Here is a 27384-nt window from a genome sequence, read left to right on the forward strand (position 1 = left end):
TTAGTCGTATTATTAACTCAATCTTGGCCGAAGACCTTATTAATTTTGTATAGAGAGCACAGGAAATAATTGAAATAAAAGAATGGAGATTGGGTATCATGACCGGGAAATGAACTAGGCAGACACAATGCATTATAGCATCAATGAAACCTTACTCAATATTCAATTTTTTGAAGAATGTGATCTCATTTCTGATATGAAAAATATGCTCGATGCCAACCTTCTTAAAAATATGACTGCGTACACACAAACAGTAAATACAATTCTTGATTTACGTATATTTATATTCTTGATTTATGGCTTCTGAAATGATTTTGATCAAAATTTGCTTATGACATCATTTCATACTCGCGCATCGACATAACATCTATTACGCATTATCTACTGGATCTTGTGAAATTTATGAAAAAGATTTGTTACTTGTCTTCAACTGGAAAAGCAGCTGCCTAGTCTTTCCAATTTCAGTAGTCTCGTTGGTGCGTTGTTTTTTTTGTGACTAAACGCTTTTGTCCACAACTAGAGAATCATTCTACTTTAAGTTTTCCGCACTATTATTTTTATTTTTTGTGTGCTCAATATATATTTTTTTTTCTTTTTTTTCATTTTATTGATTTCATAAAAATAAAATCCAAGGCAATAACAAATGTATAACATATTCACGTAACATAATTTTGCTCTTTTAACTATGACATATTATTCCACTTTTTATTATGTAAAGCTAATTTGCCCCGGTCAATTGCATACTTTATTTCGATATTTCTTTTTTTATTTTATTTTATTTTCCATTGTTTTCATATAAGTAAAAATATAGACAAGCGTATAAATTGATATTACAAAAGCATAACATATTTATTTAACATGATTTCACAATTTTAACTATGACATATTATTCCACTTTTTATTATGTAATGGTAATTTGCCCCGGGTAATTGCATACCTTTTCTCGCTTTCTTTTACACATTGGATAAAGTCAACAAAAATGCCAAATATTGGAAGAATACGTTGCAGTTTACATCGATATAAAAAAAAAACGAGCACAAATTAATATACAATTGATTGACATGTTATTCGGAGGGTTAAAATAACCTGAAAAACATTCTTTTTTGTCCAGAGTAATTGTGCTCAATATTTCATTTAAAATTTCCTATTCATGTGTATATTGCCCCACCGCGTGTCGGTCCTATTCACCTTGTTTGACAACGAATGGAACAGGGAATCTATACGAACTACACAGTGGAATATTTTTCTGAAATCGGTGTCTATTCTGCCTGGTTAAAATGTCAATAAAGTATCGCAAATAGTGTGTAGAATTAAATTCACCTTAACACAGCTATTCGCCGACTTCTCATTCGCCAGCCTACGATGTGAAATGCTCTACGTGTGTCTAACTAAACTATACTAGTACTGTTTCTTCGCCCAATTGTTTCAGCCTATTCGCATGCAAAAATAATGCTCATTTATGTTTATGAAATTATGCAATCAGTGTACTGTGATTAAAATACCGTTGTATTTCTAGAACGAATTCATGCATACGTTCGTGGCAGAGATACTACGAAAAATACAAATATGCGATACATTGAAGAAAAGTACAGAACCGGTGTGATTGAATGGCCATTTAAATTACGATTCCCATTCTTCTTATAATCAAAAATGAAAAAAAATACAGAAAATATGTCAAACATTCGAACTTAGAATATACCTTTAATTTTAATCACATATATCTGTATAAATACTATATAATAATACAAATTAAAGTTTCATGTCGTAACAAAAAGTTAAAGTTTGAATAAAGATCAAATGATAGCTTGGATAGATGAAGCATAATTTGTATTGGAAAATTTCTATTGCTCCCGAAATAAAATAAAACTATGTATTGAAACCAAAGAAGCGATACGAGCAGAAAACATGTAAAAATTAACCAGTGTTTTAAGCCTTCGAATTAATCTTGGGTATTTTCGTAGTTTATTTTCAACCAATTTGAGGGCTATATGCAAATCGCACTTCCACTTTCGCATTTTTTTTAATTATGAGGTGTTTTACATCTTTCTTCGTTTCATATGGGGCTATGTTCGCGCATTCGCGTACAACTATTGATTATACAAATTTATTATGTCTATGAAGAAATCCCGGGTGACGCTTACGGTTGTAAATGTATGTGGGAGGAAAGATAATTGAACCCTTCATGTAATTATTAGATCATATTTTTGATAACAGTGCCGTACATTGATACCTCGGTAGTAGAACGACTCGATACTCGAACAATTCGGCGGTCGACAAATAAATTCTAGTCCTAAATACTGCGGTACTCGAGCGAAAATTCGGTGCTCGAACACCCAAGCGCCTTCGAGTGATATGACGTCACCTGAATCTCGGTTGCCTATTGGCCATTTAACAAGAGAGCGATGTTAAAATATATGGACACGAAGACCTCGGTGTGTATTGTGAAAGCCGCACGCATTTTCTATTCAACATTTACTCGCGAGGTATCTTTAAAGGCTCACTTACAAGATCAAGTAGTTTGAGCTTCTCTAGTGTCAGCTATTGGTGGTTTGTGAAATTAGGACAATTACTTCACCACCAGGAAGAAATACAGTGCTGATTATACTCACAGGACATATGTTGTTGACTTTTGGGAAGCTTTTTCACTATTAGACACTTTCAAGTACCGCTTTTTGATTTTCTATATTGCAGTATAATGAAATGCACAGAATAAACAGAACTAATTGAGTCGTTTAAAATAATGTATATATATATGACAATACATGTTTACGGCATAGCATAAGGAGCTTAATACGCTCTGAATGAGCAAGTGAATAGAGACCACTAAATGCTGGGTCCGGCTGTGACATAGAAATGTCGATCGACACCAACATGATTGTTTACAAAGTTCAACATTTTTTTTTCATTTTATGATGTTCGAGTAGGTACTTCATAGCTGAAGTTCTTTAAGTGTTGTAAGTTTCGTAAGCTGATTCCATTTGTGTTGGTATAGATGTCGTAGGTAGAGCTTGTTCGTAGCCGGCGGTTTCTTGTAGCACGTTCGAATAGGCTGGTTGAGAAACTGGGTTGTTGGAGAAAGTTGCTGATTAATTGAAAAAAAAGTTCTTTTAACAACTACAGCAGAAATATCAATTAAATTTGAAATATTGACGAATAGATGGCTCAAAGTGAGACACCTATTTAAATAATTTCCAATAATTTCTTTTTATCACTTAAGAGCAAATGAAAACATAATGCGAAATATAACGTTTGTATGACTTAACGATACAAAAAATATTAGACCCATCTTTGTCATATTTTAGTAGTCTTGGATAATGGGAATGACTCCTGAGAAGGCATTTTCTCGTGTTCTTCAAAATTCACTTAATTTTATGTTCAAATATTTTTGCATTGATGATGAAATGAAAGCTGGTGAATGTCATATGTACTTGCTGAATGTTTAGAATAATCTATAGGTTGACAAGAAATAATAGTCTATGCGTGAAAGGGAGATTTTCGGATCACACTACCTTTTTCTTGTATAGTTTCGTAATTATGTTCTTTCGCTTCTGCATTTTTCTTCAACTTCTTTATCTGCTTCATCTGTTTGTATATGATTAAGGCAAAGACTACGCAGAAGATCAAAGGAATAAGAAAACCGATCACAAAGCTGACAATGTTGAACTCGAACGATTTTTTTTCTATAACTTTAACAAAAACTTGAATATTAGAAATTTCTCAAATAATATTGAAAGTCCTATATATTTCATTGAGTGTTTCCCAAATTTTCCTGTGTTTCAAGGAAATGAACAGTTTTGTGTCTCACGTCAACTGGTTACTGTCATAAACGTTCGATTGGAATATTATAAAGTCCTCGGAACATAATCAGTTAGTATTTAATTACCTTTTCCCTTGAACTATTACCTGAAACTTGATTCTGATTTAGGTTTCGGCCGAAATCATACATCAACAAATTAACACGGTTCTCTAATATCGAACCTTTAATAACAAAAAAACTGCCAATATATTTATTCTATGCCCGATGGTATTTTCACGCTTTTTGCTCTGTAAATACAAGCACTGAAACTTGATTTGCGAAATCTATGCAATTTATTTAAGATAATACATCAACCACTCTGCATGAATTTTATATGAATGCTTGAATTCTCGTGATTACTTCCAATTGAGTAGAGCAAATGCAAATGTAAATATTTGTGATTATAATAATTGAATTTAATTTATACCCGTTGGATTTCCTATACAAGAACTTACCCTGGCTCGTTTTTCCCTAATTGCATAACCTTATTTGTTTCGGGTCTCGTTTCCGCTGGTATCGCCTATTTACGCAAAGCATAAACCTATATAACAGGGATGGCGAACCTTTTTCAATGAATGGGTCAAAAATCATATTTTTATCGCGGAACAGAAGGAAGTGGGTCAAAGATATTTAATCAATGTTTGTATCTATAAGAAACATCTGAAACAAATCATAATACAACGGTTCTGTTAATGTTGGTGTAGTTTAGTGCTTTACTTTACAGCACTTTATCAGGAACTGTTTATGGCACTCGATTAAGGGTACGAAAACACACATATGAATTACGTTTAGGATGATGCGGCAAATTATTTTACAGTTCCAAAGAGTTTGAAGGGAATTCCACTCTGATAGTGCTATATTTTTTTATCAGCTTAAACCATATTAAAAGCACCTTTACACTGCCACATTGTTATTCCAGATTTCTAGGTTTTTATTTCAAGTCTGAAAGATTTGGTATTCTCAACGGCATTGTAGGCGAGAAACTAATAAAATGCAAAGTGGCATCTAGTTCTCGTACAACCCCTAAAACAGTCTGCAGATGCACTTCTGAAAAGACAACACGTTGCGAAAAATGAACATCAATTGGATTGTTATGTCATAAACTATGTCGACAGAGTCAATAGCTGAATAACGGCACACAACGGTGCAGACATGCGTCCAAGATTAGGGGTTTTGAATATTATCATATCGGAAATTAACAATTTGAATATAAGCAATCGCAGCCCTGACTGCCCAACTGACGGTACATTATAATAGTTTAGGTATTGTTAGATTAATTTAAGGCCGATTTTAATATTTTTTATCACTGATATGTTAGCATTTTTCTTGTTTTATTTGTGCCTTGGCGGGTCACGAATAAAACGCGGTGGGTCACTTTGTGACCCGCGGGTCAGTGGTTCGCCATCCCGGCTATATAATATATATTTTTTTATTTGTTGCTGTCCTCTCCTGGAATCTATTCTATTTGTACTATTTCTACCCTTCGAAAAGGGCTTGTGACCACGTTTTCAGAATAAAAGAGAAATTTTAAAAGTAACTCACTCAATAGTATTAACGGACTCGTTAGCAAGCAAATATCATTTTCACAAGGCGTTGTTGACACGACGAATACACTACAGAAAGAAATGTGAAATAACTTATTAAATACGGTTTGAGATGAAAATAGTTTAAACAGCAGCGCGTTCGTTATGCACATCTTGTGCCAAACATTGATATTTTGACTCTTGTATCGTCGAATAGAAAACTAGCATACCTGTAAGGTTTTTCTTTGTCAAGTTTCCGATTCTGTCCTACAAATATTGCATTCTCTCCGACATTTCTCCGACGCCTTCTCTTCTTAGACAAGGCGTCGATTGTTTGAGTGACGTTACAAGATGATTTCGAACCATCGCCAAGATTGATGACTTTTTTATCGCCAGTAAATCTGCCACGATTATAGAATGGTAAAAAAGGAGAAAATAAATGCAGGTGCTAGAAGTTAGAAGTAAGAATTTACGAGAGACGGGGTCTGTTACATGTGAAATTGTGAGATCGAACCATATCTCTGTATAAGTAATTAATGTTTCATTTTACGGGAATTCCAGTCTGTAAGTCATCAGCAAATTTCAATCTGTAAACTTATTTGATTACTGTCCATGATTATCATATAATAACAGTCATATGTGCTGCGTTTACGGCGTACTTGTAAACTGGAAACGCTACGGCGATATATTCTGTTGTTGAGCTCTGTGCCTTGATCAAATCCTCCATCCTAAAATTTGTGTTTTCGTCAGACCATCCATCATTTACGATGATAAATAAACAGCTAAATGTAATGAAAATATTTAGAAAATAAACAAGAGAGCAATGTAAAATTATACTGACACGAAGGTCAAATGACTAATATTATCACCGCATTACCAGCAAATTTCCAGCCAAATGTTAACAGTATTGTGCCGAAAGTGATATTATTTGTACCGGAAGTTGTATAAAAGTGCTTACGTAAATTATAAATAATAGAAAAATTTGGGCACAATTATCGGGCACGAATGACCCAGAGAAAATTAGAAGAAAAAAATAAAATTAATAGCCTTTGAGGGTCCATTTTCAACTGCAGAAAATTAAAAAAATCAATTTGTCCGAAAGCCAAAAAAAAAATAATCTCTTATTTGTTGCGCAAAAATGTAAACAACTCAACTGATTTTTTGCTTGAGTGTACTTTCTGCAGTCAGGATGTGTCAATAGCAACAATAATGTTTACTAGGCACAGCGTCTCTGAATGAAGTATTACAGAGTCCGTTGCACTTGGTAGAGTGCACGGCATGGGTAATCGTTTCCAAAATGTGGCATAATCGGTTCGTATTGGTTTGAAGACGAAAAAGAAAGAGCTTTAACGGTGAATATGAAAAGTTACGCGATGGTGCACAAGGAGTTGTGGATATCACTCAGAATCTTAGACGATGTAGAGATATTGACCGAGATAACAATGGTTCTAGCATTACGAGGCGACCTTCCACACATCAAATCACACCCCTGGCTGACTGAGAAAGCGATTTAGAGAAGGCTGAACAGCAATCAGCAGTGGCATCGAGTGGCCACCTCATTCATTGAACTTGAACGCCCCATATTTTTATTTGTAAGAGTATTTGAAGGAAAAATGTGTATCAGAACAAACCTCAAACAATTGAATTAAATAATTTACTTCATTTTCATAGAAGTAATTGAGAAATTTATGGATCCGTATTTTGAGTAACTCCGTATATACATAAAAACTGGCTAATTGTATACTGCGATGGAGCAATTGTATTTTTACATCACAATACAAACCTCAGTAAACCGTTGCTTTCATCGGGTTTAGTCACGGTTATTTTGCGCATCCCGTTACTGTCTGTGGTGTCATCAGAAGAGATTGGTTTCGCAATTTCTTTCGGAGCTGTTAAAGAAAAAAAATCGATATTTTTTTACGATAATACCAATAATTTAAAATAAAATAATATACCAATTTGTACAAATCAATTTCGTTTTGACGTAACGCATTGACGGTGCATGTAATTTTTGACTGTTTTCATTGGGGATAGTCAAATCATCAAAATGGTTAAAATGAATTAAAACATGTATTGTATTACAATACAAAGGACACTATATTTGGCATGAACTATACAAAATACAGCGAAATAACTTTTATTTTTAAATTTTATTTCAACGAGCATTTTTATTCGTTTGTGGATAACTGGTCAGTGATGACGTTTTTGCATGTCAACTTTGGCATTTCAAAGACAAATGATAATAGATAATGATTCAATAGTCATATACAAAACCTGCTATTATTATGACTATAATTCTGAATGTTTTCTTTATAAAAAGAACATATACGAGTGTAGGTTGTCCCAAAGCGGTTTGTAAGAAACAAATATTATCTGAACCTTTGAACCGACAATAAACTGCGGCCTAATAACATTGATATTTCACATTGAAATAATAACGATCGAAAGTCGCGTAAAATTGCCATTACAAGATCAAACAGTCATTAATAGCTCGAGTACATATGGTTTGAATTCGGTGCAAAACTTCTATAAATTAAATATTTCAATCCCAAAGATGACTTCAGAGTTGGCCATGCCTCATCAATAAAAGGCAAGGATTGCATCAAGTTAAAATATCGTTAGATATATTCCAGTACATAATGAGCTTTTGGCGCAAAGTTTGTAAAAAGCAGCAAACAGAAGACCTACACTGCACATTTGCTACCAATTTTCACCAGAGTGAAAGAGAAAAAGCCGACCAGAGACGGAAAAATATTTATTAGTGATAAACTAACACTAAAAGTAAGTTGAAACAGACTGGAAATTCATTTAACCCTACCCATTACATAAATTTGCTGTTCAAAATAGAAGCGCTCTTAATACAGATCAATGAAATATGGCTAAAATGCAACTTTATGCGATAATAAATGTTGAACAAGTTGAAATTATGGCTAGCCGTAACTCAAGTACAAGCACTGACTTGAAATCAGATTAATAGGTTACGCATGTATAGATAAGAACTGAGAGTTATATCTTCTTTATATATATTCATTGATATAAATTAATAACCAATAATTTCCTGTAGGAACGCAAACAGAGCTACCGTGTTGTACATTTTTGGCTATGTTTCCATGTCCCATATCGTCACAGTAATACCAAAATTGCGTGAGTCTTGAAAAACTTCTTCAAGATATTATTATGTCATTAAGAGTAAATATTCTCCCATGGTTCAATTGTTTAGCCGTATTCGAAGCTATTCGTATGACGCCATAATGGCGCACCGTGGGAAGAAATGTACCCACGATTTGGGGGCATACGCAACTTTGCAACTCGACTATATCTATCAGTCCTGAAACCAAAACATTCGTAAAATGTATGTAATTTATAGTATCTACGATGTCTAATCCCAAAACAGATTTATCTGTTTTATTATCATTATTTTTCATTGTTTGAAATATCTATTTTATCAATATGACGCGCTCTGCACATACACCGAAAATAAGACTTCCCATAAATTTTAAACATGAACAATAAAATAGCAATGCATCCTTTAAATAAACACCAACCAATATGAATTGGACTGAGAAAGTGGATATCACGAGTGTCCACTTTCCTGTGGTATAGCGTAAATTCAAATTTCAAGCGCTCATCTAGAATCTATGATGCAAAAACTTGAATAACGCTTTGCCGATGGTTGTTTCGCCTTTGTGACGTCGCAATAGTTTTATATTTAAACAATATTAATTCAGTATGCTACATAAATCTCCCTTTTTATGTGTTTCGGAATCCCTGGGATAAAATCCAAGTTAATAGATAGGTGCGCAGCATTGCATGAATAACTAACTATTGCATGAACATCTGAAAACCGCCAAAAACTGACTTACGCAATTTGGATATTAGCATGGCGATATTTGTTTTTGATTTGATAACTAGTAACTACATTGATACGTGAATATAATTTTCAAATGAGTTTTTATTATCTGTTTCCAAAATATTAATAAATTAAAAAAAAAACTGCTGGTTTTCCAACACAATATCCGGTCGCATTCACTGCCTCGCTCAGCCCTGCACATCCGATAACTTGTATTGACACTGTGCAGTTTCTGTTGGGTATCGGAGTAAAAGTTTGCGGTATCGATATGTTGAATGAGTCAATAAGGGGAGACTTTATGTTCGATCTTGTTGCAATTGTTGTGCAATATCTCGTGACCTGAGAAATAGATGAATAATTAAAATATATATTCAATGGAACAGTAACAAGGAAATCTTTATTGGGCAAGTAAGTAGTCGTAGCCGAGGTTTCCAATGAGTGAGTATGTAACCACTGTGTTTTGGATTACTCGTGGCGCTAAACCAAATGCGAATTTAACAACAGTTTTATCTAAGGCATTCAAACTTTAATTTTAACGGACGAAAAACATTTGTATGTTCTGCCATATCTATTTTAATATGGGTAAACCTCATCCCGACTCTAAAATTGAAGAGTCATGAAAAAATCATTGCCATTTTATTCGGGACAAGTTTACCCGGACCTATAGCCCTTTTTAATTATTGCCAATTTGTCCAAAGAGTTTATCTACAAGCACTCAAAAATGCTTTAATTAAATAAATTCTCAACATTTTACATAAACATAGCTTGGAAGGGGCAATTTGACAATCCTGCCTGAGTGATCCTTTCTCTATTTCTCTAGTTATTACGTACGTCACGTACTTTCAAACCTGTAACTGTTTCTGGTTTTTCATTATTCTTCCAAATCCATTGAATAGAACAGTTAGTTGATAGAGTTGCAGATAACACAGGTTTAGATTTTCCACTTGTACTTGCAGTTTTGTTGTCTGAGTATTCATAGCCACACATGCTTTCGGACACACAAGCCTCGACCTTATACACATAAACATATTGGTATTATGTATTTTTCTCGAGAAACTTTTCTCATAAAAACATATTCACTATTAAACTATAAATGGTTGGTTTATGTAGGATATTGTCAACCTAGATCAGCTTGCGACTTTTCCACACGATAAATTTAAAAATCTAAACACCAACATACCGTTACAAAATATTCTGTTGAAGCCTCCAATCCAAAAAGTTCTATATGTTGAGGCGTGATTGATGTAGGAACCGATGAATTCCAATAAACCTCTTTTTTGGTAGTCAAATTCCGTGCTGAGATTCTAAAATGAAGCGAAGTAGATTGTCAGTATATGTAAGTCCTAGTAAATGAACAGACATTGTAGCTGTCGATGGCTAGCTATAACGAAATATTTATATATCCACCAAACAATTTTCATACATTTATTATCTCAGTCATAATTTGTTATTAGATATAGTATCAGCTAAATTGCATCGTAGCTTTATCTCTCAGCCATCGACATATTTATATCAATTATATTTATGTACAACGAACAATCTATTATATATCTGCTTCATTGGCACTTGTTTAATGTGTTAATGATGTAGTTTTTTGTACCTGTGAATAACTCCGATAGCATTTTTGTTGGGTATCCATGTCACGATCAAACTTTGATTGCATGACGAATTGGTGACCGACGTGATTGATGGATTTCCTTCCACTAAAAGACCGAAATGGATTTCAGTAATATTGACTGTGCAATTTGCGAATGCGATGATATTTGATCCAAAAATAATAGGAATAATTTAATTGCAAAATAGCAAGTTACTACTGTCGCCTTCAAGCTTCCTGACAACGGCCCCATAGCAATCCGATATAGGAAGTCTGTCTATACGAATTAATTTATATCTCCCTTTGCCATCGCCGAAATACAAATATGGTAAATGGGCACTCCGCGACACAAAAGGGATATTTTATCAAATTAATAGTAAAATGTTATTTTTGTCCGGTATTACCTGATATATATCAAGTATATATAATGACTTTTAGGCTACATTTTCATTGTAAACGAAGTTTACCTGTAACGTTATAGTCAATACCACTATAAGCATCTGTTATTTTACAGGTGTATGTAGCAATATCGGAAATTGATGCATTCTCTATATGTAATATTGAATCATTTCTTTTGATTTGTTGATAAATTCCATATTGTTTGGGCATATTCGTGACAGGACTAAAGTTTCGGTACCATTGTACCTTCATATCCGTGCATGAATCTCTCAGTCTGCACACTATTTTTTTATCATTTGAGATAGCATCGATGGAAATGGCATCTGTAAACAATAGATAGGTATTGTGATGAGTAAACAACATTTTAAACGGCACGCATGATTCTTTTTCGCGAGTAGGCTCTATAGAGCGCTTGTCCAATATTTTTTACACAAGCGGCCTTTTGTAAAGAAATTTGTCTAAAACAACCTTAAACTTGAGTGTTATTGCGACAGATATAGGGTAAAGTACTAATTTCTAGTAAGTTTTTCCAACAAAACAATATCACAAGCTCACAACCCTTATTATACCTAAAATAGTTACCGACAAATTCACAATTCTATTTACGACATTTACAAATGTAACGCTTCACTTGGCGACTGGATGACGTCACGCCCTAATTATCACTTCATATAAGCTTTGAAAAGCAACGATTATAATAATTGTCGACCATTGGCGCAGCAAGTCGTAAACGAAATTCAAGCCATATTTTTTAAATACCTCTGGCATCCCGAATAATTTGAGAGTGTCGCGCGAAAAGTATTGCTCCTACCGGCAAGAGAGGGTGGAATTGGTATGGTGGATATAAAGTTGTACTCATACGCATGCCTCTTCCAAAAGCTAGTTACTCTACTCAACACAAACAACCCAGTCGAATTCTGGCACTATGAAGCTCTCTACACATTGGGATCAAAAATAAAGTCTTTCAACCCATTACTTTATAACAACTCGGCCCCTCACGCAATCCAAATTGACCATCACTGGCAGCATATCCTGAACATAAGTCACGTTACAAAATTAGCCCCATCTGAATGGGGAGGAACTACGTTGAGTTTTCTTTACAACAGACTTAAGAAAAATACATACGAGTACTGTAGTACCGATGTTTGCGACTGGCATAAAATTCATTTAACGGATAGCCGAGTAAAGCCGTATTTTACCAATGTCGAGCGTCAGGTTTCATACCGAATTAAAAGGGACGGCTTTCTTTTCGGACACCGGAAATGGAGGTTCGGCCTTCTTCGGAATACTATAAACTCTCAGCAACCACAACGGAACTGTAAACTTTGTAACAACGCCCCAGATACAACCCCGCATATCTTTCTGAATTGTGCAGCGTACCTGGCACTCCATAACACAATCTCTCGGACATTAGAAAAGTTAACGGGACACAACCTAGTCATACATCGCCAACAGATCTTCAATAACACCTATGATGATAAATTTGAACTTACCGTCCTTAAACTTTTCTCCATCCTTAAATCATAATTTATTACTCTAAAACACTCGCTGGACATTCAGGACAGATACGCAACAAACTGGGATATGGACAATTTACATCAAAAGGTACTTTCTGATTTCGCACAATATGTGGACAAATACAAATTCACATATGGATCAGTACAGGCCTTCGAGCTAAAACCAAATTGGAAATCGTTTACGTATAGGATATTATTAACTCTTATTATTTAACCATTCAAATTAGAACCATTTGTAAATAAATAAAATGTAACGTCCCGACTAGAGCTGGATTTATTACACCCTAGTTGAGATAATTCGCATAGAATTTGAACCTAAGAAGTTGTGCAATCTGCGATAAGTACGTATTTCAGTCTATAAGTTTAACAGCTACGTCATCGCGCCTTAATGAAATAGAACCAGTGTTCAGGTATGGGCAAATACAGAATACGAAGTGATAAATTTGAAAATAGGAATTTCCACGTATCGAACTCTATGATTGGATTACAATCTCATATTGCAATATATTTGATATTTTTAACTCTCCATTATGTCGGAATGTTTGTTACTACAACTTGATTGCTGTAACTAAACTAATATCTACCATTCCAGACTAAAAATAAGGTGGAATAATGAGGTTGAAACGAATATATATAAATGAGCTTTTATTTTTTTGTCATGAAAATAAGATGATTCAGTTAAAGTTAGCACTTGTACTTAGACAAAAATTAATTTATTTGTAATAGAGAGCTTCATTTTTTACAATGTTCAAGTTGTTATCTTTTTTTAAAACAGACTTCAAAATTCGGTGGTTCATATGATGCTATACTTTTCCCACCCTCATAAAAAGATGGAATGGGGTTTTCAGGATCCGGCACCACTCTCTGCTTCTGTACAATTCCAGTTATAAAAAGGAAAATTTGCATCCTTGCAAGTTGTTCTCCAAGACAGCGACGAGGGCCGACAGAAAATGGTATCACGTGACATGATTTGACAAATTTTCCGTCTCGGTCTAGAAATCTCTCAGGTCGGAATTCGTCCGGGTTTATGAAATAATCCGAGTCATGATGAACTGCCCATAAGTTCGGGCAAACCTGAAATAAAATAGATTAAATTGTGGCAAAAATGAATGTCGTTAATATTAGGTAAAATAAATAAAAGCATTCTTCCTTATAGCTATACTTTGTCTAGATAATAGAAGAGAACCGAAAATTAAAACTTACAACAAACATAATTTGTTATAAAATACAATATTCATATTCTATAGTATAGAGAGTGTTTAAAATAGAATTACCCCAAGAGTATGTGCACCAAGATGCCGGACACCAGAACCGTATATTTGTACCATGTTAGGATTTGGCCGTAATTTTATACCAGTTTTCCTAATTTTATTTCTATTACGAGCTTGCGGATTAGTCAAATGACTTCCGTAGTATTTGTACCTGGAATTATGAAGCCGGATTTGGAGCAATGCATTTTTACAACCTAAGTAAGGAGTTTATTGTGAATTGTGTCCGAATCTACCGCTATCAATATTCTTCATAACTATTCTTAACAAAAGAATGAATTCATCAATAACAATTTCTATTGCAAGACGAAATAAGTGTTTATTGTAGAAACAACTTACAGTGGTATTTTTGGGAATAGTATATCCATATAAAATCGCCTCTCCATCTGTTTTATGCATTGCCAACGGCGACAAGGTTCTGTGTCTCATCAGTTCTTGTATAAAAGCGCAAGTATAAGGCATTTCCATTCGATCTTTCATTGATGGAACCCCATCTTCGCCTGATTTAGCAAGACGGAAATATTTTATATAACATGATACAACTAAAAAATAAACGGACACCAAGCTAAAACAAGTTCAAATTTCAAAGTTTTGTCAAACGTCAACTCCCTAAAACTAAACATCAAGAATCCACGAGTCCATGAAAATCCGTATCGAGATTTATGAAAAGAGCGTCATGGTCGTTAAGTGTTCATTCGAATTATAATAACACAGTTAACAACAACAATTATCAGCAAATCCATATCTTATTTGCCAAAAAATTAATGCCAGCAATGTAACAAAACAATTATGGCGTCAACATCATGCTAAAAAATGTCAAATTATCATCCAATTACCAATACAGCTAGTAGAATCTCGACGATTCAACGTATTTTGACGCATAACTTGATGGATAGATTCAACAAACTTTCGGGTGTTGAGAATGATTTGACTATTCAGCTATTAATCGCAAAATTCATCTATTATACATAACACGAGATTTTCGCGATTATTCATATTGTAATTGCATGGATTTTTCTTTGTTTAAATTATTAGTAGATGTTTCTAGTAGTAAAAGGCTATAAACTTCTTCAAGAGTACAACTGAGAGTATGATTCTATGTTTTATTTCCTAGAATTATTCATTGTTTTGAGCGTTAATGGAGGGGTGAACACAAGCCTTCAATCAATATTTAAGCAAAATTTTGTCTGATTAAACTAAGAGACATTATGAATATCTCACCCAACGTTTTGGCAATTTCCATTGCTATCTTTTCTTGGCATTCCGGGTAATGAACAAAACAGAGCAAAGCCCAACCCATGGTGCTGCTTGTTGTAGCTGATCCAGCATCAAAGAGATCAGTTATGTATTGGATGAGCTGCAGTTTCTGAATGAAATTGATGAATTGTTTCAAAAATAATACATATTGAATCTTGATAGTATACTGTTAATTTTTGATTGGTTATCGCAAATTTATGAGACAGATAATATTAATTTAATGGTATCTCGAAAGTGTTATTTTAACCTGTTTATTCGAGCATTAGACCCTTAATAAAAGTGAAAAGTGTACTGCATCTGAGGGTTGGGGTAATTATGGGCAATTATGTATAAGATGATTGCTATATTCCTCGCCCTACACGTTCGCCCTTTCTTGACCATCAAGTTTATACATCTGAACAATAAATAAATGGTTAAATAATCTCATACCCAACATGAACAGGTAACCGAACGAGAGGCCCAGCTACGCAATAGGAATAAGTTGGAATAAATATAAAATCTTTCCCTATCCTTCAAATTCAGACCAGTACAAGATTTGCAGTTGATTGTCTGACATAATGAGATCGAAGCATGGTGTAAAATTTAATGTTAAAAGGGACATAAATGGTGACGCATCAGTGGATAAGACAGCTTTAAAATAAGGGGAATCACCGACATGTCGGGTATGAGAATACTCGATAGTAATTCGTTACAGACGCAAGGATCTGATGTTAGCGTCAGCAGCTTATTGGCTTTGAAGCTAGGATTTTACATAGCCTCGGATTACGATATATCATTAAGACTTTAGTTGGCGAGTTGAATTATAAATTTACATTGAAAATTGAATCATCGTTTTTGTCATCTTTTATTTCTTTAAGAAACGCATCAGTAAAGTCTCGAAGCTGATGTTCGTCAAAAGTAGATTCGTGTTCTTTGATAATATCTTGCAGATATTCTGTCATACAAATTAATTAGCTCAATGTACTTTGTTATTGTAATATAATGGAGCTGTTAGGTTAATATAGCAGTAAAGGCATGTGGGATGTGATATCAGCTGTTTTTAAGCGAGTCGAGCAACCTTTCAATTGCTTACAGTCGATGCCATTACAATAATAATTATGAAATTGTATCTTATATCAACCCAAGAAACGTTTTTCATTCTAAAAAAGGCTATTAATACTGTAATTGGAAAATTTCGATATTAGAGATATACATGGTAAACCGGTAATGAAAACAATTTTAAACAATATTTATTTTCAAATAATATTCCAATCATCTACTGGTGAGTGGAACGAAGTTTACTCTTACGGAATGGTTTACAAAAGTTTTTGTATAGAGGAGGAACAGAATGAAACATTTAGTGGCTGGTGGAAACTCCGTGTAAGGGTTTAATCGTTTTTCAATCGCCTCAATTATGAATTATAAATATATATAAAAGCAGAGCTAATATTAGCAAAACAAAATGATCTTTATGTTGCAGAAAGTTTGATTATAGTGGAAAAAGTCTTCGATAAAATACAAACAAAATACGCATAATATAGATTTCGGATTTGAATATAAATTTGCGGAACCTCTAGACTGGACTGACAAAAATCCAGCGTAACTCTGATTAGAATGCAAGGACAATAGTATTATGTCTAATATACAACAATTTTCAAAATTTTTCAACAGAATTTTTTTTTAAAACTATAGTAGTATTTGTAGTTCAACAATAAGCTCAGTAGTTTAATACTATAAAATAGAATAGAATATACATTATCTCTCACCTGACATAGTTTTTGCTTCCGAGGAAATTAATTTGACAACGCCACTGAATGGGGGGATGAATCTCAATATCGATACTAGGGTTACTAAAGCCAACATATTCGCTTCAGGACAATTCCCGGTGCTGTGAATTGTACGAAAAGTAAAATACATAAGAATAGGAACTGGTGGTCCTAAATTACAAACCAAATTTTTTAATCAATACTTTCATATGCTTTTCAGCCCCCTAAAATTTCAAACCCCTCTTCTAATTTTGAAGTTTGAAACCACATATCGAATCCTCATTTTCATACAATATTATTTCAATATTCAGAAAATGCAGATGGTCAGTCAAATCCATACCACATTTTTATAAATTAGAAATAGTTATATGATTCAAAAATAAATAAAATAATCATCTAGCACCCACTAAATTTGAAAATACCCCCATCCCTAGTAAACTGTTTTATTATTATTATTGTAAAACCATATACATGATGCATTTACTCGTGTTCGCTTGAGTTAAATGCAGATAGCAAGAGAGGGAGTCAGAGTTTTACCTGTCCTCATTTAAGTAAAATTTTGAGCTCACCGTGATGAGATTGAAAACTTTAAAATTTTAAAAATGATAATCGAAGTAATCGAGATGATAAGTTTATAACCAAAAATTAATATGACTAAGCGTTCCTCACAATCTATGAAAATGTACTGTCATACGATACGCTAAAGTTTTTGGAATAAAAATCGATATCCATGGAAGTATAAAGTTGGGATCGGGACTTAATTTTCATCACTCTGCAACTGGTACCGGAGACTATATATAATGTAGTTTTCGGTATATATATTTCACTCAGAGTTGGGTGTCGGGATTGTAGTAAAAAGTCTTTCACCCCGTAGTCGGGAGTCGTGGTAAATTTTAGCTTTCTCAGCCCTATGTACACCCAAAGTTAAACAATATTTGCAAAATGGTAAAATGTAAACTTACAATTTCCGAACAATATCGAGCATATGGAGAAGTCTTTTGTTGCTATAACCGAACCTCGAACCAAATACTATACGGCAGATAATGTTTGATGACGCAAGCATCAGTTTTAACTAAAAAAAACAGGAAAATGACGTAAGAAAAAAATGTATTCATTTTCATATTCATATATTTCGTTCCAATATTTTTTACAGGAACAGTTACGACGAAGGAAAGAGGGAGGAAAAAATCTACCAGAGAAAATTAAAAAAATTACGGAACGTCGATAATGACTAACATGTATGTAATCTTATTATTTGTTCTGTAGGAATTTTTGGCGCTCCCGTGGTATGTGCATCAAAATGCCCTAACCTGAACATAGTATGTGTACCAGGTGTGGGTTAGGCAATAATTTTATCACAATATATTTTAGTTGTATTACGAGTTCGGGGACTAGTCAAGTGACTTTCGTAGTATTTGTACCTGAAATTATGGCTTAACCCAATCCTGGTACACATATTATATAGTTATATTTCCTTAACTGATACGACGATGCGATGCGTTTATATCGTATATATATTCAAATGTCTCAGTATAATAATCTTTGATGCACACGAATCATTCTACTACGTTGTCGGTTCTTAGAAACGTACAAATACTTCCTAATTTATGTAATACGCTGGTTTAATACGCCATAGAAACGATCGTTTTATAAGTTACGTTCTGAGTGTATATATACTTAATATTTTATAATAAAATATAATAATATAGCTTAATTATCTTACTTGTAAACTTTGAGTGTTCTTTGTTGTCAAATTTTCAATCAACAAATGAGTTTCTTCAATAATATTTTCTTCCATTCCTTTCTTGCCAACACCAAATCTGATAGAGAGAAATAAATATAAACTTGGGTGCATGTTTTGTGCTCAGGTCTGTGAGGTAAAGGAAAATATACATCAAATCCAATTTTATATTTCGATATAGATTAATGAAAACTTTCATACCCTCTCAGAGTTGTCAAGCCAAACTTATGAAGAGCTTTCCAAGTTGGTCCATAATCTTGAAAAATTATCCCTCTTTGCCCGAATAGCAAATTGAACACAAAGTTCTTGGGACGTCCCGAAAATTTTTCGCTTTGCTTAACTAATGCCTTAAATAAAAATTATTTTTTATGATGTTATCAATCAAAATTTTATATTATTTCAAATAACGATTTGAAAACTAATCCGCGATATTTTTTTTTCAAGTTTTTCGATCCAATGCAATGCGTCCAGACAGGTACATTACATAAAGACCGAAATGCAACTCCAATATCAACGAATCAACAATCTGAGATACGTGTACATCAAGAACCAGAGCCAGAACTATCTTCCTAACTTAAGCCAAAAAAACACTCCCGCCACCACTCAAAAATAATAGTGATGATCTAGTTGGGTTTAGGGTGAGGGCTAGAAATGCAGTTGCGCTGGAAATTAAAATGTTTGAATCATTCCTAACCCGAATCCTAACTGGAAAATTACTAATTTGTTATTTTAAAACGTAGCGGGGGTGTTTTCTCAAATCTCACATTTTCGCATAAGTTGCGAGAGCTTTGTACAAAGGATCAAAAAAATTAGGTACTCCCAAAATATGTGTACCGGGTTAGGGTTAGGCCATAATTTTATTCCAGTTTTTTCTAATTTTAGTTCTATTACGAGTTCGGTGACTGTCTGTGTTGGTGACCGTACATTTGAACCCACGTACATTTGAACCCATGTGTATATCCACGGGTTCAATCTATATGCGGGTGCTAAAACCCATGGGTTAGGGTTAGTATGGGTTTAACTATCCGTGAAACAAAAAAAAATTCCATAGGTGCAATACTATACAGGTGCAATTGTCATGGGTTCAAATGTACGTGGGTTCAAATGTAATGGAACCGTCTGTGTTAGCTCCATATTGGTACACATATTTTCGGAGTGCCAAAAATTAACTGAAAAATCACTTCTTATATTCATCCTACCTGATTTATCAAATCATAATCTTTCAAGATAACCCAAAATTTACGTCCGAATTGAATCGACATTATAGGACCATATGTCTTCTTCATTTTCTGCAAAGATTCTGCAGGATTCTTTGCAATAAACGGAACATATCCTACGATAGGAAGGCCCTGAGGACCAGGCGGAAAATTCTTCGGTCTTCTTAGCATGTAATAGCATAATAAAAACGTCAAAATACTAATGATAAAGGTAGCATAATCGAAGCCTAATGTCCAGAACATTATTTTGAATTATTTAATTATCTAAATCAAGATTCAGATCAAGGTTAACATGAGTTGTACTCTGCTTCGATTCCCATGCTTTAGATACCAGTAGTTTCCTTCACATGGCCTTGTTCGCGCGAAAGGGTCGAGTAGCCGCCGTACACAAATTGTTTTCAATGCAAATGTGCATTCTTCCAAATTCAATAAATCTTTTTCCATCTCAAATCGCCGTAAACAATATAAATTTAAAGTTAGTACTTTATCTTAGAACATATAATATTTGAATTGTCCTAGAATCGATCAAAAAGGGAATAACAGATTGCTACGACAACATAAACGTTCAAGTCTATTCAAGCTAACCCAGAATTACATTGCAATTACCTTTGGTTCATATCAATCCCGAATGATATTTTTTATCTGTCTTTGCTTTTTTACGATTCATTTCTAATGATACTCATATAGATTTATATTATGATACGCCAAGCTACATAATTAGCTTTATACCTGGCGACAATGCAAAACCTGACTTCGAAAAACATTTCAACCTTTAAATGCTCGTGATAGCTCGACCATGACGCTTGTTGAGAACTCGGGAACGTGAACTAGTGGATATTTTTAGACAAAAGTTTAATGGAATGTAACAATGCGCGACCGCGTTTACTCAATCGTGAACCTTGTCGTGCAGACCCCTTTAAATATTTTGAATTCTATTTTCAAATTTAACGTGGAATAACTGCTATAATATTTAATCCCCTCCCAATATATATTCCTTCAACTGCATCATTTGTCTTTATTTTGCGATTAAATTTTCATGATATAAGTTTTGTATGTATGTAAAAGTTTTTGGCGTTTCTATCTACGCAGCCAAGATTGACTTGCAACTAGACGTGAGTCGCGATTTCGAACCTGACTTAAGACTTGGATTATCATAGACTCGAATATTTTTGAAAATTCGCTCTGTGACGGATCCATACGCAAACTCGTGTTTTGGCGAATCACTTCAAACAAAATCTTCAAACAGGCTTCATGTTTAATAGAATGTAACAATGCCCGACCGTGTTTACTCAACCGTGCAACCGTACCGTGCGTGCCGTTTTGCAGATCATTGAACTCTATTTTAATTTACGTATTCCATTAAAATCATTGATATGAAAATAAATCAGTTCTAAATATTCACCCTTTCTACGGTATTATTCGTCATTATTTTTATGATATAAGTTTTGAATGAAAGTATAAGTTATTTTGACGTTTTGTTCCACTCACATTTCGAACCAGACGGTTTCGGCCCACGCAAGCTCGAGTGAGACTTTTAGAATTAACGCGCAATGCGATGGAAAATCATCGCCGTGTTTGTAAATTTTGGTAATGGGAAAGAAGTTCTTCATTATTCTATCATTATTATTAGTCATTATTCTGCGATTAAGTTTTCATGATAATATATTTTATGATATAAGTATTGCATGGATGCACGAGCTTTTGTGAGTCATTCACATCTACGCGGTTATTTTGTCCCAGTAGGTTATTTGGAACTAATTATTTATTTGTAAAATTTACTAGTAAGAAGAACGTAGTACAATATGTATGATATTTTTGTAATGGAGCAAAACTCCATGAAATATTGAACGAGGACCAAAATCACTTGCTATTCATAAGAATTAGTGTCTTACCATTCTTGTGTTATGTTTTTATCCAATCGACAATAAATGTATTTTACAATAAACTGTTAAAATTGTGGAAGTTGAATGGTTGAAATTGTTTTACATAATGTGAGGTGCTTGTCCACATGCAAAGGACTTCACAGCGGTTTCAAACCTGAATTCCTTCGCTTAATTTCATCCTTATGCCTATATATTGAAACTTATTGTTCATGTCCCACATACATGCAATGGTTTATTTAAGCAATATTTCATGAATTCTTAGATAGTGTTATGAGCAAATTGCTCTTCAGCTTTTTAACTGTTTGAGTTGTTTCTAATGTGTGATCAAATAAGTTTTATAGTAATATTGAAATAAGACTATTAGTAATGTTAAAGCAAATATAATGTTAAATTCCGCCCCAACAACCGAAGATCCTTTTGGGGGAGGATTTCCACTCTGGCGCGAGACGTAAGTTTACGATAATATTATTTTTCTATGTATTCCCAAATTTAAAACAATTGAGCCATTTGAATATTTTCCCCAGATTTTACTGACTATTATAACACCGTCACCCTAATCATTGTATCATACACGTAGCAATTTTTGTATCTTGAAACGCTCTCTAGTTTCGAAAGTCACTTGGAACTCCCCCGCAAGCTGTTACTATCTAAAAACTTAGATATTATTAAAAATTCCAGATCCACCCCTTTACAAATTCCTGGCTACGCCCGTGTTCTATTCGACTTTAGACTAGGGCTGGGCATTTTCAAATACCCAAGAGTTTCAGACTAATGAATTACTGAAAACTTAGAATATATCACTCAGACAGATTGCTGATCGTTCACACACACAAAAAAATGTTTTCATACTTAAATGACTACAGGAAAGAGTCACATGTCAGAATGGTGTTGTCAAAATATGGCTTAAAAAATCGAAAAATTTACCTCGACCATTGGAGGAAAGAAAAAAAACATAATTGCGGCGATTCGAAATTTCGCTCTGAGCCGATAAAAATAATTTACTATTCGATTCAAATTGAATATTGCTTGTGATAACAATTTCTCAGAAATGATTGGCACGAGGACTACAACCTATAACGCTCGGAAGAATGCAACGTAATTTGTAAATCTATGACCAATATTATCCTTATTCATGATAAAACTCTATTGTCTTACTCATTCAGTAAAAAAGGTCGGCCATCTCTGATATTTAACAATGTAACTCGTGACATTATTTTCAATTTACTATTAAATGTTTGTTGGACTTCATTTAAAATTCTCAATCAGGGGTGTACAACATTTTTGTCGGTCATTTTACCAATTTTAGACATCTAGCTGAGTCACAAAAAAATAAATTTTTTTATGTAGACAAATAATTATTAACGATTACGAAACTATAAATCAGGTAGGGTAAAAGTATATTGTTACACCTAAAACCATCTAAAAAAAATTGAAATTTAATGACCTATTTTGAGTCATTCTGAAACAAGCTGGCAAATCATCAACATGAAATCTAGTATTTCATTGGTTTTTGTTTTTTATTCCGAAACCCAATTATCGCCAAATAGTTATTGCTATTGACCTCTTAACAAAATAACATGAGCTAATGACCCTATAAAGAATAATAATGTGAGATTAGGCTTTAGTAAATGCGATTGATGCGAGACCTCATACAGTTCGCTTGGTATAACCGATTTTGCGAAACTGCTATTGAAGTAATGTAATACTAAAATTAACAACATTATGAGGAATTATTTTGAAAAAACTTTATATTACGCAGGCACTGGTGAAACAAGGTGAAAAATTTCTGGACGTCCCAAAAACTTTGTGTTTGATATGATATCTGGGGAATTAGTGTTCAGGATTATGAACCAACTTGGAAAGATTTACATAAGTTAGGCCGGGTGACTTTAAGAGGGTAAGGGCGGTTTCATTACTCAACGACAAAATGAAGGATATTTGTATTATAGCTCGATAACAGGGCAGAACATGATCTTTTGTTCAGTGAGTTCAACGCCTTTCAACCGGGTAAGAATTCCTTCCGAAGAAGAAAGTTTGACAAGCTCAGAGAGTCAAGTTTGTATTGGCTTTGTATTTGCTATAGTATTACTAATAGTTTTAGTGCTTTATTATTACTCCAATTCATTCCTATTTATGCACACAATATAAACTACTTGACATAAGCGGATGATTATGAATAATACTTGCTAAGCATCGATTGAATATTGAATAAATAAAATGAAGTGGTTTTTATGTGAAGAAGAATAAAGAGTTCAAAAAAGGGCAAATTAAGAAATTTATCAAAGAGAATGGGAACCACTGGATAGTTTAAAAATGAACAAACGGTCGATGGTATGCAATCTATACACACGAACATGGATTTAAAAAATTAACTGAAAAATCTAATCTTATTGATAATCTTGTCTATTCAAAAGGTATAACAAATGATTCAAGCATATGGCATCGCGATGCATAGCATACCATGGTTTCATGTTCCGTTACCAGCTCAGTTTTACTAAGAGAAATCTAAAAATTATACAGTAACTGTAGTACATAAACGGTGGGGGGCAAGTGCACTTGCACACTATTATTTCTGGCGCTGTTCAAGCATGCAACTTTTTCAATTGATGAAATTTATCATACAATGTGTAAATATTGTATAAAAATTTTTAAAATCCTGTAATCTTGGAATAAAAGCAGGTATTCATCGAACAATATGATTCAAAGCATAAAAATAAATATCAAACAAATATAATTTAGTTGAACTGTATTTTTATTGAAGTAGCATAAATGTATAAGAAAGTAACTTAAAATTTGAGACAAACTTTTTCTGCAACATCAAACTCAAGTTAGAGCGTATTGGTAAACAACATGAATTTGTAATCGGAGTTTACCATGTTACCAATTTTATTCGGAGAGACGGATACGAATTCTTATTTTAAACCTCCCCGATTAGAGAGTCAGAATCGAAATTTCAGACCGTAATGATGATGTAAAAGTCGATTTTTCCACAAAAACTCGGAATGCAATAAATGTTAACAATCAGTTAAAATAGTTTTGCGTACGCTGAAATATTTTTCCATCAGAATTTAATATTTTAGGAGTTTTAAACTAGAATTAAAGACACAACATTCTGTATATGTACATGTGCTAATTCACATTTAGTGAAATCTATAAACTGTACTGAAATACAAAAACCATCAAGATATATTTGTTTCAGATGATGATGAGCTCGATTTTTGCAGTTTTAAGTGACAGATACTTTTTTGCGGGTATAAATGGATCTGAGTTTCAAGTATTAGGTCTAACCTTATTGAATCTGGGGTGAAAACTTGGACCTAGTGCGAGATTTATTCATATTCTGAAAACGTAACCGAGAGAGGAAACGTAACCACCTGAGATACGGTTGAGAAATACTGGATTAGCCTATCAATATGCCTCACGAAATTTGAACTGCTTTGGCAAATTTCTGTTTCGGAGGAATAAACTCATAATTATGTCACGTTATTTATATGCTATTACTTCGACATAAAAAAGCTGAATTTAATTTAATATTAACAAATGAAAAAAAAAAATATCGTCTTTCAAAAAGAATATCGTATGTGCCCATACTATATATATCGTCATTGATTGAAAGAATGGGCTTGTCAGGGTGCGGCAACACTTTCAACTTTTGTTGTAATATTCCCGTTAGGAATACAAATATCTCTATCCTTCCCATATAGTCCGGCAGAATCGGGCCTTAACATTGTTTTGGGACATAAAGTTTTTTTTATTGTTTAGATATAATGTATATGACATATATAATGATACCCAGGTGGGTGTGGAGTATATAATGTTGAGCAATTTTTTTTAAGTGGATTTAAAGTATTCGGTCCAAGATGACGCACATCCTGAACCCCCACCTGGTAAGCATACAATATTCAGGTTGTGCGCCATCTTGGTACGAATACTTCAGGAGCGCCCTTTTGTTAAAAACAATTATTTCATAACTACATGGTTTAGTTTTGCATACATAGTAACATTGAATCTCCTTACAATGTCAGAAATTCAATTTTAGTAGAATAAATGGTAGTTTATTTCGCTAATACAAGCCAAGATCCATCGACAGTATCTAGCCACTTTCTATTGCGCTCTTCAAACTACATTTGCGTTGCCGCGCGCATTTCGTTTTCCTAGGTTAAGCTTAGGGACTTGGGAAATATTTTATTAGTTGAATTGGATTGGAATATTTGACCTCGTCTTTCACTCCGAACAAGGAACAAGGCCATGTAAAACCATCCACTGGTATCTAAAGATGTGTAACGTGTTTTCTTTTGGGAGAACCGCAACCTTTCAGAGCTACATTGATTTTGGCAAAATTAATATATCCTTGTAGAGATAGAAGGTATGCGTATGCGAAACCGAGATGTGCACCTGTTATGGCAACATAGTTGAGTCAAACGTTTTGAATACTAGTACATCACACACATTTTCCTGCGTGCTTCGGTTGTAGTAACGCGTAGTAGTAACGCGCACATTTTTGTGCACATGCATCAAATTCCACTTGATTATTGAGCTATAGGTTTTTGACGAGTTTTTGTGTATGATTCCATTCCATAGAATTTGTATGCTGTTCTAAAGAATATTAATTTCAGCTTTTTCATTCATTCAAACCGCGTGTTGAAAGTAAGTTTTGTAATATTGCGTGTTGGTTTCCAACATCCTTAAATCGGTGATGCCAGCAAATCTTTAATACAAAAAGATCAGTAACATATGCAATAAAAACAGCAGTACCCACTCAAATGACAGCTGGGGGATGGATACTCTTAGTATCTGATCCATCGCGTGCCTCTTACAGTCTTACCAGTTTACATAAGTGCCAATTGGTATCTGCGCTCAGCCTGAGAAAAAAAGTTTCGGACTGCAGTTGGCGTGACGAAATGTTTTTAAATATATATTCTACAATAAGATTATTTGATTGCATACTACTGAAAGTTCCGCCTCATATGTCTTTTCCCATTGCAATATTCCTTTACTGATATTCGATAATATGACGCTCATCTGACATAGTTCAAGTGTGTAGATGGGTATAATCTTTTTACACGCTGTTCAGATGGGAATGCGTGAATATATATAAGAATTGCTAATATTGGTTTGCAATGCGATGAAATCCCATCTTGGCATTTCTGCTTCTCGCAATTGCTGCGTATACTTATCGGGGAAGTTCTGTGGCGTGGTTATCAAATGAGAAAAAAAAACATGGGAGTATTTTTCTACTCTACTTTTTTCCATGCAACCTTTTTTTAAAACATCCCCAACAACCACAATTAATTCTGTTATTAAACTTCCGAAACAAACACATAAAATCATCAACAGATGCAATATCACCAAGTAGATATTGCTGAATTGATCTTTAATTTACCATTTTTCATTTTCATTTTTCAATTCTTTTTGGAAAACCTGTTATCTATCGTAAATACAGCGCATTTGACATAGTTGTAGTGTGACTTTTTTGGCCTCACACTTTTGATATTTGTAGTTAGGGCTCTTGGGGCTCTGTCAAACAAAGTTACATACAAAATATTGGTTGTAAATTGCAAAAACATGATCATGTTGTTGGAATAACTTGGTAT

General features: G+C 33.8%; 3 protein-coding genes across 3 annotated transcripts; all 3 read right to left on the reverse strand.

Moving 5' to 3' along the window:
* Positions 1-1581: 1581 nt before the first annotated feature.
* Positions 1582-7218, reverse strand: LOC144422780 (uncharacterized). Its single transcript, XM_078112603.1, has 6 exons — positions 7103-7218; positions 5979-6101; positions 5550-5720; positions 5339-5409; positions 3510-3686; positions 1582-3082 (listed from the first exon to the last, which is right to left on the reverse strand). Exons 1-6 carry the CDS (start codon positions 7150-7152, stop codon positions 2946-2948), a joined length of 729 nt encoding a protein of 242 aa, XP_077968729.1. The 5' UTR covers positions 7153-7218; the 3' UTR covers positions 1582-2945.
* A 1836-nt stretch (positions 7219-9054) lies between these two features.
* LOC144428018 (uncharacterized) lies at positions 9055-11477 on the reverse strand. The gene is made up of 5 exons (XM_078116659.1): positions 11231-11477; positions 10770-10872; positions 10350-10473; positions 10010-10180; positions 9055-9508 (listed from the first exon to the last, which is right to left on the reverse strand). Exons 1-5 carry the CDS (start codon positions 11412-11414, stop codon positions 9293-9295), a joined length of 798 nt encoding a protein of 265 aa, XP_077972785.1. The 5' UTR covers positions 11415-11477; the 3' UTR covers positions 9055-9292.
* A 1869-nt stretch (positions 11478-13346) lies between these two features.
* Positions 13347-20159, reverse strand: LOC120334843 (cytochrome P450 2J3-like). The gene is made up of 9 exons (XM_039402354.2): positions 19890-20159; positions 18892-19037; positions 18673-18769; positions 17912-18021; positions 16950-17071; positions 16017-16138; positions 15169-15313; positions 14287-14447; positions 13347-13753 (listed from the first exon to the last, which is right to left on the reverse strand). The coding sequence occupies exons 1-9, from the start codon at positions 20148-20150 to the stop codon at positions 13436-13438; spliced, it is 1482 nt and encodes a 493-aa protein (XP_039258288.2). The 5' UTR covers positions 20151-20159; the 3' UTR covers positions 13347-13435.
* Between the last annotated feature and the right edge of the window lie 7225 nt (positions 20160-27384).

The sequence above is a fragment of the Styela clava genome, chromosome 1, assembly GCF_964204865.1.
Source record: "Styela clava chromosome 1, kaStyClav1.hap1.2, whole genome shotgun sequence".
Taxonomy (NCBI): Eukaryota; Metazoa; Chordata; class Ascidiacea; order Stolidobranchia; family Styelidae; genus Styela; species Styela clava.

Excerpts from the sequence above, each read along its gene's own strand:
- LOC144428018 (XM_078116659.1), bottom strand. The coding sequence starts at position 11,414 with ATGAAGGTACAATGGTACCGAAACTTTAGTCCTGTCACGAATATGCCC. Across the intron at positions 10,181-10,349 it reads CAACAGAATATTTTGTAACG|GTCGAGGCTTGTGTGTCCGA; the intron begins GTATGTTGGTGT and ends TATGTGTATAAG. Across the intron at positions 9,509-10,009 it reads AAACAGTTACAGGTTTGAAA|GTCACGAGATATTGCACAAC; the intron begins GTACGTGACGTA and ends TCTATTTCTCAG.
- LOC144422780 (XM_078112603.1), bottom strand. The coding sequence starts at position 7,152 with ATGCGCAAAATAACCGTGACTAAACCCGATGAAAGCAACGGTTTACTG. Across the intron at positions 5,721-5,978 it reads GTAGCGTTTCCAGTTTACAA|ATTTACTGGCGATAAAAAAG; the intron begins GTACGCCGTAAA and ends TAATCGTGGCAG. Across the intron at positions 3,083-3,509 it reads CGAAACTATACAAGAAAAAG|CAACTTTCTCCAACAACCCA; the intron begins GTAGTGTGATCC and ends TCAATTAATCAG.
- LOC120334843 (XM_039402354.2), bottom strand. The coding sequence starts at position 20,150 with ATGTTCTGGACATTAGGCTTCGATTATGCTACCTTTATCATTAGTATT. Across the intron at positions 18,770-18,891 it reads GGCTTGACAACTCTGAGAGG|ATTTGGTGTTGGCAAGAAAG; the intron begins GTATGAAAGTTT and ends TCTCTCTATCAG. Across the intron at positions 13,754-14,286 it reads CTATTCCCAAAAATACCACT|GTTTGCCCGAACTTATGGGC; the intron begins GTAAGTTGTTTC and ends ATTTTATTTCAG.